Source organism: Aspergillus pseudotamarii (assembly GCF_009193445.1).
Source record: "Aspergillus pseudotamarii strain CBS 117625 unplaced genomic scaffold BDV38scaffold_7, whole genome shotgun sequence".
Classification (NCBI taxonomy): domain Eukaryota; kingdom Fungi; phylum Ascomycota; class Eurotiomycetes; order Eurotiales; family Aspergillaceae; genus Aspergillus; species Aspergillus pseudotamarii.
The window spans coordinates 242,328-258,826 of NW_022475021.1; the positions used below are offsets into that span (position 1 = coordinate 242,328).

The 16,499-nt window shown below is 49.5% G+C and overlaps 3 protein-coding genes across 3 annotated transcripts; 1 reads left to right on the forward strand and 2 right to left on the reverse strand.

The window, feature by feature from the left end:
* Window positions 1-275: 275 nt before the first annotated feature.
* On the reverse strand, window positions 276-4,979 carry BDV38DRAFT_278932 (ABC-2 type transporter-domain-containing protein; the record flags this gene model as incomplete). The annotated part of the gene is made up of 6 exons (XM_032058864.1): window positions 276-1,019; window positions 1,076-1,727; window positions 1,780-2,746; window positions 2,800-4,165; window positions 4,225-4,283; window positions 4,343-4,979. The coding sequence occupies 6 exons, from the start codon at window positions 4,977-4,979 to the stop codon at window positions 276-278; spliced, it is 4,425 nt and encodes a 1,474-aa protein (XP_031917642.1).
* Window positions 4,980-6,820: 1,841 nt separating this feature from the next.
* Window positions 6,821-11,752, reverse strand: BDV38DRAFT_268377 (tRNA synthetases class I-domain-containing protein; the record flags this gene model as incomplete). Its single annotated transcript, XM_032056759.1, has 4 exons — window positions 6,821-8,701; window positions 8,732-9,865; window positions 10,171-11,630; window positions 11,686-11,752. 4 exons carry the CDS (start codon window positions 11,750-11,752, stop codon window positions 6,821-6,823), a joined length of 4,542 nt encoding a protein of 1,513 aa, XP_031917643.1.
* Window positions 11,753-12,077: 325 nt separating this feature from the next.
* BDV38DRAFT_189738 (putative kinesin family protein (BimC)) lies at window positions 12,078-16,421 on the forward strand. Its single transcript, XM_032052244.1, has 2 exons — window positions 12,078-13,275; window positions 13,323-16,421. The coding sequence occupies exons 1-2, from the start codon at window positions 12,179-12,181 to the stop codon at window positions 15,754-15,756; spliced, it is 3,531 nt and encodes a 1,176-aa protein (XP_031917644.1). The 5' UTR covers window positions 12,078-12,178; the 3' UTR covers window positions 15,757-16,421.
* Window positions 16,422-16,499: the final 78 nt, after the last annotated feature.

Here is a 16,499-nt window from a genome sequence, read left to right on the forward strand (position 1 = left end):
AAAAAAGGGTGAAGGATTGGACTGAACCAATCCAGCAAAGACATAATCTAATAGATCACACAGTGCAAGCAAAATTCTATAATGGTGTATCACACGAGGATAAGAAATATAGAGCAAAGTACGGTTGACAATATCCTCCTGGAGACAGGGTATCAACCAAGAATCAAGAAGCAAGGCAGAAACAAGAGCCTGCGAGGTATGTACTTAAAAAGAAAAGAAAATATATGCTGTATATTGTAAAATGTTTTAGCTCACTTCTTCTTAGCGAATCGTTCCTACAAGCCGCTGAGGTTCCACTTCTTAACGCGGAACGTGTAGTAGAGCATAGTCGCTAGGAAGATATTGAACACGATATACACCCACATGAGGCCGAAGTTGCGCCAGCGCTCACTCCAGTAGATGTTGACGCTCGACAGGAAATCGTCTGCTACAGAGACCGAGCAGTAGTTGCAGTTCGATGTGGCGTTCGGGTTCGACAACTGTCCGCCGGCCATGCTCATGAATGAAGACATGTATTCGCCGCAGGTCTGCCCCGATGGAGGATCGAAGATGGACATCTCTGATGGAGAGCACTTGACTACGCGATCGTGGAGCTGGGTGGAGGCCATGGCGGAGACCCAGTAGGTGAAGGGGGAAACACGGTACATGAAGATCCAGAATCCCGGCAGCGCGGTTGGGGTTTGCATGACACCGCAGAATGTGAGGGACATGGCGAATAGGAGAACAACCACAGCACTAGCTGTTTCGGTGTCGGGCATGGCGGCAATGGCCATGTGAGCGAAAGTGCTGGCATAGATGAAGAATTGAATACATAACAGGAGGACGAGGCCCTGTCTTTCGGAGTCCTGGACACCGACCACTGCGTAATAGTAAGAGGCGTATGTTAAGATGCCCATCATGATTTGGTACGGGACTTCGACGATGATGTTGGCGATCAAGAAGGCTTTCCATGAGTATGTTTTGCTAGGTCTTTCGCGGACTTCATACAATGATCGTTGGGTCACAAATAATGGCATGACCTGTAAGGGTTAGTTTCAGCTTATACAAACACGGAAGCTCTTGCCACTTGACATACCTGTTGAACCAGAGAAGAGAAGATGGTGCACAGCATGAACAACGAGTAGATGATAGTCTGCATTCCCTGGAGGGAAGACTTCGCTTGGAAGAACGAGAAACCAATGAAGAGACCGGAAACAATTCCTAGCACCCATTTCGATGCGATGTATTCTGGCATACGCCAATACTGCTGGAACACACGATAGGTAACCTGGTATAACTGGAACCAGAATGGCATGGCAAATTCTGACTTGCTCCAAGCTTCGTTGTCGTCACTGGCCTGTGTCTTGGATTGCTGTTCTCTGTGGATCCGATCGATCTCGGTCTGTACGTTTTGACTCTCGCTGCTTTGTTTCCAGACGTCAAACCAGTTCTCACCCTGGGAGTTCTTGCCATTGTTCACAATCTCCAGCATCCACTCAGCCGGGTTTTCGTCATCAGCACATTTGCGGGCCCCATTGGATTCGAAGTAGTTAATGAGGGTATTAGAGTTCTGTCCAATTGGACCAAAGTAGACTGTCTTTCCACCACGTGCAAGGAATAGGAGCTGATCGAACTGCTGGAAGAGAATTGCACTAGGCTGATGAATGGTACAGAGAACCGCTTGTCCGCTGTCGGCAAGCCTCCGGAGAAACGCGCAAATAGCCCAGGAACTCTGGGAATCAAGACCGCTATAACCAAGTCAGTAAAATAGCTAATGGTTGCAAGTGAAGGAGTATTTACCTAGTGGGTTCGTCCAAGAAGAGCAATAGTTTAGGCTTTGCAGCCAGTTCCACGCCGATCGTCAACAATTTGCGTTGTTCAACGTTCAAACCTTGGCCGGGCACACCGACGACTGCTTCGGCGAAATCTTCCATCTTCAACATGCGGATCACGTCCTCCACATAGTCATACTTTTCTTGAGTAGAGACATTAGGTGGTTGACGAAGGAGTGCGCTGAATCGGAGCGACTCGCGGACCGTAGCAGTTTCAAGATGGAGATCCTGCTGCTGAACATAGCCGGTGCTTCTCTGGAAGCTTTGGTCTAGGCCTCGGCCATTCACAAACATATCACCTGTAATAACACCCATAGAAGTTCGATGCGCCAATACATCCAGCAACGTGGTTTTACCTGCACCACTGACACCCATGAGAGCAGTAAGCGTGCCTGGCTTGACCCATCCAGAAACATGATCCAATAGCCGTCGGGGTTCACCCTTGATCTCGATATCATAACAAACGTCTCTCCAAGTAAAAATATCCTTCTGTGGCGGTATGATGGACAGATCCCCTTCACCTGACTCCGTGGTTGGCTTCATTGCACTGAGCTCCACTGCACTCTCAGCATCAGGTTTCTTTGAGTCGGTGCGCAAATATGCCGGCTCATGTCCACGACGGAAGACCAAAACTTCGGCAGTGCTGCTGGTAGACGAATTCAACTCAGTGGCAATGAAGTAAATCACCATGAACGCGACAAGGAAGGCAATCAAGATGCCGAAGTTGCGCCACACGTGCCCGTAGCTATACTGGTAGTTCACCTGCATATAATCATCACCGCTGATAGCACGCTGTCCAGCTTTGGCGCCAGGAGACGAACAGACAAACGAGTTACCACTCAGGCTAGGGTAGGCCGGGATAAATTGTGAGCATATAAAATCACGTCCGTGGAATTCGTTGGCAATTAGCATCTCGAATGCGTAATAAATAGGGTCTGATTCGAGGTTAGTGAGGCACACAGAAGGTTTGGGACTCCCATCCACTTACTGAGATAATGAATCCATTCGAACCAAGGATGCATGGAAGGAACAGGCAGCACAAATCCCGTGTAGACAACCAGAGCCAAGATCAATATACCTGCCAGCCCCATTGCTTGCGAGACTGTTTGGGTAATAGCCGCCATCGTACGGAAGACTGCACTCATCACGAACATTACGATGAATGTGACCAGCAGATAGAGGAAGAATTGACCCGCTTCTCTACGAAGTCCCGCCATGAAGTAGAGGATAAGGTTAAACACGACTGCAATGACAAACTTGACCGGTATATCACTGACCACGCCGGCAATGGCCTCGGTGGCTGGGTGATAGAAGGCATAAGAGTTATGTTTTTCCACAATTGGACGTTGCGAGTAGAGACTGTTGATTTCCGACATTGCAATAAGAGCGTTGAGCAAGACCGCGAAGAACAAGGTGGCGCCTTTGGCAGTGAAGCCTGCAGTTGCATCCGGGGTACCATAGAACACAGATCCGATAATCAGAGCCATGATGATTTGACTAATAATAGTTGACACAGTAGAAGAGATATCGTTCCACACACGTTGATATGCTCGCTTCGTATTGAGCTTGATCTGCATGGGCACACTAAGCAAGTATGGTGACTGTGGGCGGGTATGTTTGGCCTGAATCTCGCGCTTCTTCTGCTGAAATGTTGCGATAGCGGCACCATCTTCTTCCAGTGGGTGTTGCTGCTCGTACTGGGAAATCCCGGCCATGAGCTTCTGGTATTCCGGAGATTTGCGCCAATATGCTTCAAAGTCTTCAGCAGTGCGTGGAACCTGGTTCTCCATGCCCGGACGTGCTTTACGTTCACTGGGATTGGTCACCGAAGTTAGGAAGTCACCCGTGGTCTGTCGCTGAGGGCATTCCCATCCTTGTCGTTCGAAGTAAGACTTGGCAGCCTTCCCAGGGCCATAGTAAATCTGACGTCCTTCATAAAGGACAACCACTTTGTCGAAAATGTCGTAGATACTCTGACTAGCCTGGTAGATCGCTACCGCGTGTGCAGATCCAGTGAGATCGGCAAATAGCCGTAGTGCCTCCACAAACTTCAACGCCGTTGCGGAATCCAGGCCTCGGGTGGAGTTATCCCATGCAGCTAAGGGGGCGTGAGCCAAAGCCATCTCCGCGATACTGACACGTTTCCGTTCACCACCCGATACTCCGCGGACGAAGTCATTTCCGACCTTGGTATTGTAGGTGTGGCTCAGACCAAAAACAGCCATGACTACCTGGGTGATATGCTTAGCGAACTCTTCGCGGGACATGCCACGGATTCGTTGAGCTGGGGTTCTCGCCAACGCGGCAAATTCAAGGGTCTGGCCGACGGTTAAATGAGGAAAGTGTTTGTCCACCTGCAGTGTTCATTCGGGTTAGCCTTTGTTTAAACATACAATGCACAAGACACTCTTACCTCTTGGTTGTATACCACTTCGCCCTTGAACTCCTTGATCATTCGTTGCTGAGGAATGCCTGTCACACATTGGTTAGCAACATACGCTAAGATCCGCAAAGCATCGGGGAAACTGTACCATCATAATGGATAACGCTCTCTTTGCTCATTGACAGACCGTGGAGCTCGCCACATAGAGACTTGAGGAAAGTACTACATCCGGATCCTGGACGACCTAAGACGAGAAGCAATTCGCCGCTCTTCAGCAAGCCATTAAACTCATTCAGAATCCGCTTTGGAGGCGATCGCCGATTCTTCATCATCTCGCCGATGCGAAAAGGTGCGGATAGCATGGATGATACTGTGTCCTGGAGCTGCAGCGCTGCTCCAGTTCCAGATACCGTGAAATTCTTGAAGACGATACCTGTCCGGTGGCTTTCCCTGCCTTGTCTTTCGGACTCGCGAAGAACCATCTTCAGCCATTTGTTTAGATCAAACGAAGGCCCTTGAGGATCAACGGCTGGGTCATTTTCGGAAATTGTAGCCAAAGTAGATGTTCTCGTGGGGACATTGGGGGGATAGACACTGGACCGACGACGTGAGCTTTGGGAGGCGATGCGATTGAGGGTTTCGATTCCCTCCTCGTCGATTAACCCCATGGGGGACCGAGATTCCGAGGCATGATCTGATGCTATTGTCGAATCACTGCTGTCACATTCCTGGTCCTGTCGGTCCTTATCGAACAAGGGGTCCTCGCTCTTCTTGTGCGAAGCCATGGCGTAGGAATCCTTGCCGGGCACGCAGAAGACTTCGAAGGCCTCGAGGTAAACCTTGAAATGTTGTACGCGCTCTTCAGTTACACTAGAGTCGCTATTGTTCTTATTAGTTTTAATCTCGACGTTGATATAAATAATTCTGCACTGTCGAAGGATTGTGACACACAGACCCTAAAGTGGCAACGACGACGGACTACTCTTTATATTCATATTTACGGTTTCATAGTTTTTTAAGGCTCCCCACAAAAGGGTAGTACTCGGGAGCAAAAACCTCCATACCCGAGTAGGAAGATCAAGAGAAGGAGCCTGGAGGGAGATCTAGATCCGAAAGTTCGGTGCCTAAGGGGGGCTCTTTTTCCCCTGTGGCACTGGAGCTCCATCATACCCTCTCGATCCGGCTCGACCAAAGGCGCTATAATGATCCTCGCCAATAGTCTTGTCGGAAATCTGTTAGTCAGCGGGGATAAGGATAAAAATTGAACCCAAGATTAGCATTAGGGACTCAACTATGCAAAAGTGTGCGGTAGTCGAGGGCTCCGGATTCACTAGTTCGATCGACCGCATTCATTGGACTCGGAAATGGCAGATCCCGAGTACCCGGGCTGAAAGAAATCTTGTTGATGTGGCTTGGCCGATGAAATTGATGAATCACGACTGTGAATCCTCAAAGGGGACCCACTCGGAGAGCGGCGACTGTGCACCTCCGTTGCTCTGGCAGTCCCGAGAGTTCACGACCACGTTCAAAAACGAAGGGGATCCATCGGAACCTCCGTATGCTCCGTAACGGCTTCTACAGTGTAGATTCGGTTGCGTCAGCACTTTTCATATCCCCCCCTTTCCTTCTTTTTAGCCTTTTCCCTTTTTGAATCGTGACGTGCTCCTATCAAAATCGACGCAATTGGTATAAATAGTGATTCACTAGCGCCATCCACGTAGGAGAATGAACGCGATAAACGGCCATTTACAACAGACGCCACCACGGGGGATCTGGTTTGCCGATCAATGAGCCTTTTTATCTAAACTTCAATTGCATCATTGATGCCCCTCGTGCATTTTATTTTATTTTTTAATTTTTTAATTTTTTTTTTCTCCTTTACAACAGTATCCTGAGCGACTGTCAAACTCGGAGAGGAACACTTTTCCGGCAAAGCCTCGGTTGTGTCAGACCGTAAGGCTGACTTGGCGTGGACAACAATTTTACAGGGGTGATCTGGAACCTCCTGGCAGTTGATTAGACTCATCCGGAGAAACATCTGTAGCCATCCGTAAACCCCTGCAAGTACATACTATATAACCCTGAGGCTGTGTTCGTCCTTCAGCAGCCTAACGGTCGCCGTTGGAGCCGCACGACTCGGGAACTTCGGAAGGGCCCAGTTCCGGCTAGACTACGACAATCTATTGGCTGCTTTGAGTGCTTAGTAAATCCAGAGGCTTACTCAGCGGAAGATCGTGTCCGATCAATCAATTTTGCCTCGTGGGTGACGAAGAGTGTACGAAAATCTGGGCGTCAAAGAGTCAAAGAAGACATAGTCTCGCTTATCATTGCAAGCTGGCGGGGCTTTATCCCCTGAGACAACCCCACGGAGATGCCAAATGCGGATTTAGAGCTTATTTGTTGCATGTAAACTGGGGAAAATCATGACAGCTATGATCGTCGATCATGTGCCTGTCTGCTGGTGTTTCGCTGGTGCCACGATAAATATATATCATCACGATTCATTTTACACAAAAACGCGACACCAAACTACCCCTGGGAGTATGGTCTAGATGATATTATCTCCTTCTGGGATATACTACATTGTTAATATACAAAATTAGAAAGATGACCTGGGCGCTCAGGTCTACGACGACTCGGCTGCCTTAGCCGCAGCAGACGCATCAAGCTCACTGACAACGTCCTCACAGCGATCACAAACAGACTCTTCAGCCTGTGGTTCTGGGACAACATAGCGCCAGCACCGCGGGCATTTATCAGCCTGTGGGGTATAAACATATACGGTTCCCTTTTGTCCGCTGGGAAGCTCATAGTCCTCGCTGTATTGCCATTCTGCATCTGCAATGGTGGCTGGAATCGGCTCACCGGGGGTTCCAAGTGTGACGGACGAGACAACAAAGATATCGGGAAGCTCAGTCAAAGATCGCTGGAACACGGAGTTGCTGACACCCTGAGGAAGAACCATGTGGACAAAGGACTGAAGAGATGAACCCATTTCCTTCCTGCCCCGGGCCGTTTCCTGAGCGTTCTTAATAACCGAGTGGACAGCTACGAGGTCCTGGTAGTCTGTCTCAAGAGAGTTGTCTTGCCATTCCGAGTCAGGAACAGAGACAACACGCTTCAGAGGATGCTCGCACTGCGACTTGATGGCTTCAGGGGTGTGCTCCCAGGTCTCCTCGACGAGCATAGGAGTAATGGGAGCCAATGCTTCCTGAAGATGGCGGTAAATATGGAACAGGGTTGTCTGCGCAGCGCGTCTGCTGGCGCTGTTCTCTCCGTAAGTATACAGTCGATCCTTAATGGCTTCCATGTAGAAGGCAGAAAATTCGAGATTAGCCCAGCGGTTCAGAGCATTCACAGCCTTATAGAATTCAAAGTTCTCGCAGGCCTTCTGACAAGAAAGGATCATTTCGGACAAATGCTTGAGGGCTATCCGATCGGCTTGTTGTAATTGAGTATAGGGAACCTGATTGTCTAAGCGAAAGTCTGAAAGAGCACCAAGCAGGAGCTTGAAGGTCACTCTGTACTTGTGCAAGCTTGTATTGACAGTTTGAAGGACCTGCTTCCCAATTATCACGTCGCGGGTGTAATCGCTGCTCGCGACCCACATACGAAGCGCGTCAGGACCGAGGGCATCATAGACGGGTCCCTGATTCTCTGGCTGCTTTTTCTTCCCCTTCCTTGGCTTGAGAGGAGGTAGAAGAGTTCCGTCCATAATCGTTTGAGGAAGCAACACATTACCAATAGACTTGCTCATTTTGCGCCCTTCCTCATCCAGTGTGAACCCATGGGTGATAAGGTTTCGGAAGGGTGCGCGAGTAGCTGTCTGTCCTGCAGCGAGCTGGTGGGCTGTAAATGTGAGGAGGCCCGACTGAAACCAGCCGCGATGTTGGTCAGTGCCTTCTGAGTAGACATCAGCTGGGTAGCCATCACGATACTGTTCATCAATCTCAGCCCAGCTAGTACCGCTGTCGAACCATACATCCATAGTGTCTGTTCCACGTCTATATCCGGGCCCAGACGCCTCTTGGAGGGACGCTGGAATCCAGGCCGGATCATTTGCATCATCCGTCCACCAGGCATCAACTCCACGCTCGTCAATAACGGACATAATATGCGAAACAGAATCCTTCGTAAGCAAAGCTTCACCCGAGACCCGATGATAGAGAGCAGGGATAGGCACGCCCCAAGCACGCTGACGTGAGATGCACCATTCGCTTCGATTTTTGACGAAGTTCTCCAGTCGTTGTCTTCCGGAAGCTGGAACAAAACGGATATCCTCCAAAGCCTTGACTGCACTCTCACGAATGTCGGCCACATCGGCGAACCATTGTTCAGTAGCCCTGATAATGATGGGGCGCTTGGACCGCCAGTCATAGGGATATTTATGCTCATACCGATGCTTGGAAAGAAGGTGACCTTGCGATTCGATGTACTCGATAACAGCCGCATTACCTTCATCCAAGACGCTCTTACCACTCAATCTTGCAGGGTCACTGGGCATAGCCTTGTCGGTGAATCGGCCATGGTCATCTACTGGGGCGAATGCAGTAATTCCGCGGGAGAGGCAAGCTTCGTAGTCTTCCATACCGTGGCCTGGGGCACAATGAACAAGACCTGACCCAGAGTCGGCGGTGACGAAGTCAGCGGCAATTACAGGCTGTGGCTCTGCATCGGCCCCCTTGAACAGAGGCCGATACGTGGTCCGCTCTGCCAGCTCTGAGCCAAGGACCGACGGAATGATCACAGATAAGTCTTCCTTGAGGATGCTTTCAAGATATTGTAACCGGGATTGCGCGACGAGAAGATGTCCATGGGTGTCAGACTGAACAATCGTGTACTCCAGATCTGGATGAACAGCAATTGCGGCGTTGGCGGGGAGCGTCCAGGGAGTAGTAGTCCAAATAACAGCAGTAAGATCTTTCACCTGTAGCAACGGGTTCTGCGCCAAGTGCGAGGGAATCGAAAGCAAGGGAAACTTGACTAAAGCCGCAGTAGAAACATGATCGTCTTTGTATTCCAGTTCCGCTTCTGCGAGTGCTGTGCCGGTGGAGGGAGACCAGTAGACGGGCTTAAACCTTCGGTAGATCAAGCCCTTATCGACCATTTCGCGAAATACCCCTAGCTGTCTCTTCTCAAATTCCTTATCCATAGTCTTCCAATGATTTTCCCAATCGCCCATGACCGCGAAGCTGCGAAATCCCTTCATCTGTTCCTTGACTGTCCGTCTTGCCAATGCCCGTGCTTCCTTCCGTATTACTGCCGCGCTGACAGACCCTCCCGCATCTTTTAGCCCCTTCTGGGCCTCAAGTGCCTTCAGCTCAATCGGTAATCCATGGCAATCCCACCCTGGGACATAGCGCACTCGTTTTCCCAGTCCCAATTGTACTCGACATATGAGATCCTTTAGAATTTTGTTCAGAGCATGCCCGACATGAAGCTCGCCGTTAGCATACGGCGGGCCATCGTGTAAGACAAAGGGCTTATCGGCCGGTCTTTCACGGCGTTGCCAGGCGTAAAGCTCGTCAGTGCATCGCCGCAGGTATTTTGCTTGATCGGCCGGGGTCACGCGTGCAGGGAACGTCGACTTAGGGAGTTTGAGCGTCGACGACCAGGACCGAGTAAGCGACCGCGACAATTCCGGCATACTACCGCTGAAGCATGTCAGCCTCTGAGCTGGTCAGTTATGTGGGAGAGAGGGAATGTTGGAGAGAGAGCGGAACTCACTACGGCCCGGGGAAAAGTATGTAATTTACGTTACTGACTTTACGGACGTTATCCAATAATACCCCGAATATTGCAATAATACCGGACAGATCTGTAATAAACAAGGACAGCAAACCGGAGAAATCTTTCTCATGAAGGCATCTAGATCTTTGACCATTCTAAAAAGTATCAACTCAGTATACCCGAACTAACTATTACCAATACAGTTTCCCAAACTCCGTGTGCTGACCCATGTAACAATTAATATACTGTCAAGCAGCTAACTGCACTATTCTTCATGACCTCAAACAGCAGACCAGGAAAGCCAAAAAGCTCCGTGTTCCCTAAACCTCCATCGTGACTATCCTGTCCAGGCCTCTGGCCTTTACCTGTACTCTCTTCCCATCCACCAAGGAATTCCACGCTACTCTCGGGACTATCACCCCATCCTCGATTTAGTACCATGGGCCTCTGTAAGGCACGCTCTTCGGCAGGGTTCGCGTAAGAACCCCTCCAGACCTCCCTGAGCCGCTCAGAGATCTCGTCGTAGCGGGTTTCCGAAGAGACTGCATCCCCCGACGAGTCCAACTTTATCTTCCAACGACTGCGCCGATGGCGATTGAACGGATATGATCCTGGCACGTTTCCATGCAGAATAATCTTCGTGACTACCAACTTAGTGGAAGGAGACGGAGGGGATGGGTCCTGAAGGTCGGATCCTGGAAACGCAGGACCTGGGGTGGTGGGATACGATACGAACGCATCGAACCCATGATGGAAGTAATTAAGGAAACATTCTGTGGGTAGCGATGACGGGTCCAAGTTATGGGGTTGGTAAAGCTCTTCGTCTGAATCCTCAGTGCCACTGTTATTCGACGACTGGTCGGTATCAGTCACGTCAATTCCTCTACCAGGAGGCGGGCTCATGTGAATATGGTCTTCACCACCCCCGCCAGCAGCACGGTGGATCGTTATCCTCCTATCATGTTTACGATAAATGGCGTCGGGCGGCCCGAACTCTGCCACAAGATCTTGCGGACTGGTTTCTGACAGCGTGATGTAGCTGGTAGGGGACGATCTCCGAATGACCTCAAGTTTACCTGCGCCTAGGATGTTGAACTCTTCAATTTCATCCGAGACGGATTCTCTGTTCTTGCCCGCCACGGCTGGATTCCGAGGATACTTTTGCTCTTGAGTAAACAACCTCCCCTGAGCTTCGGGCCAAGAGTCGCCCTGAAATATAGCCATAGAAGTGGCCGGCAAGGCTGCCGAGGAAGAAAGCAACGCTACGAAATCACACTGGTCTGACCAAGCCGAGTGTTGGAGGGGAAATGAAAAGGCAACCCCGGGGTATGACAATACATATGTGCCATATGGTGACTGATTAGTCGGAGGCCTGTATTCGCCGGGATAGGAAAGACCAAATAGTCGGTGGTAGATATGTCCAAAACTAGGGCCCTGGTGCGAGACAGCCCGTTCCTGCGGTTTGCCTCCCTTTAAAACTTCCTGATTTTTATACACTAGGGGGATCTTGGTGAAGTCGAGCACTTCGATCAGACGTAATCTTTGGTCGGGACCGTCGAAACGCAGTCGGAGACCATTTGAGGATAGTTGTAGGGTCACCGGCTCTCGAATCGGGTCTGTAGAGGAGTAGGCAATGTCTATTGCGGGGTAGGTCTGGGGATGAGCCTTGACACGACTGAGTACATTATGAAGCGAAGCGCCAAGTGCTGATAGACAAAGGTTAGTTACATCCAGAAGTTGGAAGAGAGTATGGCCACATGCTTATAGATCCCAACCCCTTTCCTGGAAGGATCTGGGCTTGCGTCGACGATTTGGCCGAGGAACTCATTGTGATTTGCAATCCGTTCTCATCATGAGGTGGCGGATGTAGACTACTGGCTGAACGTCGCTGATTGTAGGTATCCTTGGGTATGAAATTCTGGGATCAAACAAGTAAAATGACACTAGGAGTGGATATAGAATAAGTATGAATTAACAAATGCTCAGGAAGAGATAGAGAATAGATATCAATTCGAAGGATGTCGATGAACGCATAGATCATGTGAAATGCCGGCATGACTCCTGAGCACAGACCACTAACGGGCACGTGCATCAATGTTGTTGGTTTGTTTACATTTTCCTTTCTGGGCCTTCCCGACTTCTCCTGGACATATCAAAGTGGCGCGACATCACATTTAGTCGCACACATTGGATCTACACATATATCCCCTTTAAGTTATTGTGGTAGTGAGTTTGTCAGTGAGACTTGTTCACAATGGCTGGCCCCCAAAGGCTTGCCTCTGGCCTCCCTACAAGGAGGACAACAGCCACACGCCAACCCACCAGGCGGTTAGGATCTTCAGCAACCGAGAGGGCCGGCTCTCCAGCAATTTCCTCCAAAATCCCTGCCTCCGGTGGATCGCGCGCAATGAAATCACCGGCTGAACCGGCTAGCGTAACAGCCAAAAGGAAGGAACGAGATCTTGAACGTGGAATAAATGAAGACACCAGCATTCACGTTGTGGTGCGCTGCCGCGGGCGCAATGATCGGGAAATCAAAGAGAATAGTGGTGTCGTCGTGAAGACCGAAGGTGTTAGGGGTAATACTGTGGAACTATCCATGGGACCAAATGCCGTTTCAAACAAGACATATACTTTCGACAAGGTCTTTTCCGCCGCCGCCGACCAGCTCGCAGTGTACGAGGATGTTGTCCTGCCGATTGTCAATGAGATGCTCGCTGGATACAACTGTACTATCTTTGCCTACGGACAAACTGGGACCGGGAAAACATACACTATGTCAGGCGATATGACCGATACTCTGGGCATCCTTTCCGACAATGCCGGCATTATCCCACGTGTTCTGTATTCGCTGTTCCACAAACTCGAAGAGACGGAAAGCACCGTCAAATGCTCCTTCATTGAGCTATACAATGAAGAACTTCGCGATCTGCTCTCAGCAGAAGAAACCCAAAAGCTGAAGATTTTCGAGAACGAGTCGAAGAAAGGACAGAGTACACTTGTCCAAGGTATTGAAGAAACGTACATTGACTCCGCCTCTTCCGGCATCAAGCTACTTCAACATGGTAGCCATAAGCGGCAAGTTGCTGCGACCAAGTGCAATGACCTGAGTTCTCGCAGTCACACAATCTTCACTATTACAGTACATACGAAGCGCACAACGGATGCAGGCGAAGAGTATGTCAGCTCTGGGAAGCTGAATTTGGTTGACTTGGCCGGTAGCGAAAATATCCAGCGCAGTGGAGCCGAGAACAAGCGTGCCACAGAAGCCGGTCTGATCAATAAAAGTCTCCTGACTTTGGGCCGAGTAATCAACGCTTTGGTCGATAAGAGTCCTCATATCCCATATCGGTAAGAATATAAAGTACAACAATTTGATATTTACTAATTTCTACCAGAGAATCGAAACTTACACGTCTTTTGCAAGACTCCCTTGGTGGGCGCACGAAAACATGCATTATCGCGACGGTTTCGCCGTCTCGGAGCAACATGGAAGAAACAATTTCAACGCTAGATTATGCCTTTAGGGCCAAGAACATTCGCAACAAGCCGCAGATTAACTTCACATCGAAACATAAACTTCTTCAAGAGTTCGCTTTTGAGATCGAGAAGCTCAAAGGAGAACTCATTGCCACAAGACACCGAAACGGTGTATATATGACTGTCGACGCGTACGAACAAATGACCATGGAGAATGAATCGCGGAGAATCGTTAATGAAGAACAACGAGCCAAGATCGAATCAATGGAATCCAACCTGCGAAACAAGGTTCAGGAGCTGTTTACGCTTACGAGTAATTTCAATAACCTGAAGAAGGACAACGAGGATACACGGGCAGCTCTAAACGATACAAATGATGTCCTTGAAAAGACCGAGATTGTTCTCAAGAATACCAGGTCACTTCTAGAAGAAGAGGAAATGTTGAGGAAAGCACACCAAGATACCGAAAGCCAGCTTTACGACATTGGTACGGGGCTTTTGTCGACGTTGGATAGAACTGTTGGAGATGTGGATGGTTTGCACGCGAAACTCGACCGAAAGGCAGATCTAGACTCATCTAACATAAAAACATGGCAAACGTCAGCCAAAGAAGTGTCATCTGTGACCGAGGAAGTCGACAGAAAGGTGGAGGCTTTCCAATTGCAACATTCACAGCTCCTGGAATCTATGGCTTCAAAGATCAACGATTACGTCTCTAGCGAATTGAGTCACGTCCAATCAAACCAGTCAGCGTTGTCGAGCTTTGGTGCTATTTTTGACAGGGCTGAGCATGACACGAAGACACAAACGTGCGGCGCCCACGATCAGATGAATGAGGTCCTTGAGGAGATCAAAGACTTGCGTGAAGAGGTTAAGCGCAAAGTTGGAGAGGGATTGAACGGTCTTTCCGCTGCCGCCGCTCGGATATCCAAGGAAGTTATTGGCGAATTCACAGAGTTTCATGAGCAGCTTCATTCGTCCTACAGCACTCTTGGTAAGGACTTTAAGTCCTTGTTCGAGGAGATGGTGCGGCATCTCAATGAGCAGAAGATGGAAATTAATAGGTTGCGACTGGAAGTCCAAGAAGCTAACCTCCAGACCGTCGAAGCGAACCGTAGAGCTTCTTCTAATCTGGCGCATGCCCTTGAGGAAGAGCACGCCACCGCTGAATCGGAGCGAGATCTTTTACTTTCGCAATTCAAGTCTTTGATGGAGGAATCCCGGCAAAGACAAGTTAGTCGCTTAAAAGGGAGATTGGACAATGTACGAGCAGATATCTCGTCTTCGGGCGAGTCACTGGAGCAAGCAACGACTCAACATGATCGCCAGACAGATGAATGGGTTTTCAAGTCCGAGCAATTTGCCAAGGACGTTGCCGCTTCTAGAGATGAGCTTCGGGCTAAGATGCAGAACGATTGGGAGTTATTTGACCAACGCAACGCCTCTATTCAAAAGACGACCGAATCCGTGCATGAGGAAACAGTACGAATTGTCGATGCCCAGATGAGCAATATGGATAAACAGATGGAAGCTTTAGACGATTTCGTGGCTAAAGCACGGTGTCAGAATGGCCAATATCGCGATGCCCATATCTCCAGCTTGGACAACATGGCGTCTAGCGTCCGTGAATCCTATTCTTTCGTTCATGAACAATTGGAAGGGGTTGGTACGCGAATTGGTCAGCTGCAGGAGGACGCCGCTCAGCAGCAGCACGGTTTGCAGGAGGCGACCTCTCCTTTGTTAGAAGAGGTTCGCAAGCCTCTCACAGAGCTGCGCAATAATGTTCATAGTCGTCCACTGCAAGAGTATATTGCTACCGGCGCTACCCCACAGAAACGCCATTACGAGTATCCTACAGATCTTCCTCGGACAGAGGCGCATAATACTCTGATATCCGGGATTCGGACGTCAAGGGAGCTCACGCTACTCCCGTTCAATGGCGAAGACCTTCCGGGAACCTCTCCCACCAAAGGCTTTGTTTACAACGATACCGAAGACGAGGTAGGGAATCAGACACCTACAGCCAGGATCACTTCCAACACAGGTCTTAGGGAAGTCGATGCAAACGTCGCCGCAAAACAGCTCGCGTCTAGCCCTGGCGACAGGGCTTCGGTGCGGCAATCGAATATTTCCGTAGCCGGCAAATCTTTGCAAGTCGACACTGTCCCGGAAAGCGAAGACTCAGATGAGCCTCCAGCCAAGAGGCGCTGCTCCAACCCGACCACTACTGACAGCAAACTGCCGAAAAACATGTTGACCAAGAGGATGGCTGGAATGATGGAAGGCCGGGAGAACGTCCCCCCACCCGGGCTTTCGAGTGCTCGACGGCCCAGAAATCGGCCTGCTCCTTGAGATATTACATCAAACGATTTATCCTATAGTTGCTAATCTCAACTTTTATACCCTTTCGTCATTTTGGGATACACGGGCGTTATGGTGAAGGACCTTGATAACTTGGTGTGCAGGAAAGGGTGCTCCGCACCATCTTGCTGGCTTGCTTGGCGCACTGGGATATTTTGTTTTCATTGACCATCGCCTTTGTTTTGCACACTGGTTTCTCTCTCCCTTTGGGAATTTTGGCGTTTTCTAGGTGGGACTAGTATGATACCTATCTGGCTTGTTTTGGGTTGATATCGAAGAGACAGTTCTTGAGATTCATGTTAATCAAGACTTCAAAAGACTTCAATGCTCTTGATTGAGCCTGTACCAGTTCGTAAGAATAACGCATCGTACAGCTTTGTGGCATGTAGTACCGTCTTCATCACTGATCCGAGATCTCTGTGAAATTCAGAATCAGAATCAGGCCCACATAAAGTCGAAGCCATTGAGCTGTTCTCCTCACATCAGTGTCACCCACGATCCCAATAGCAGACTTATCGACTCAGATAGACTCGTCAGGCGTAAATACTTTGATGATACATTCTTACTCAGCAGCCAACCCTGCGAGCCTAACTGTGAGCCCTGCACCCCCTTTGCACGAAGCCAATGAAAAGGTTTACCTTTTGCACGAAGTTAGTTGCAGTCAATACGGAAACAGCAAGTCAGTAGATATACCAATGATTCTAGCCTCTGTGACGGATGGGATGATGCTTCGA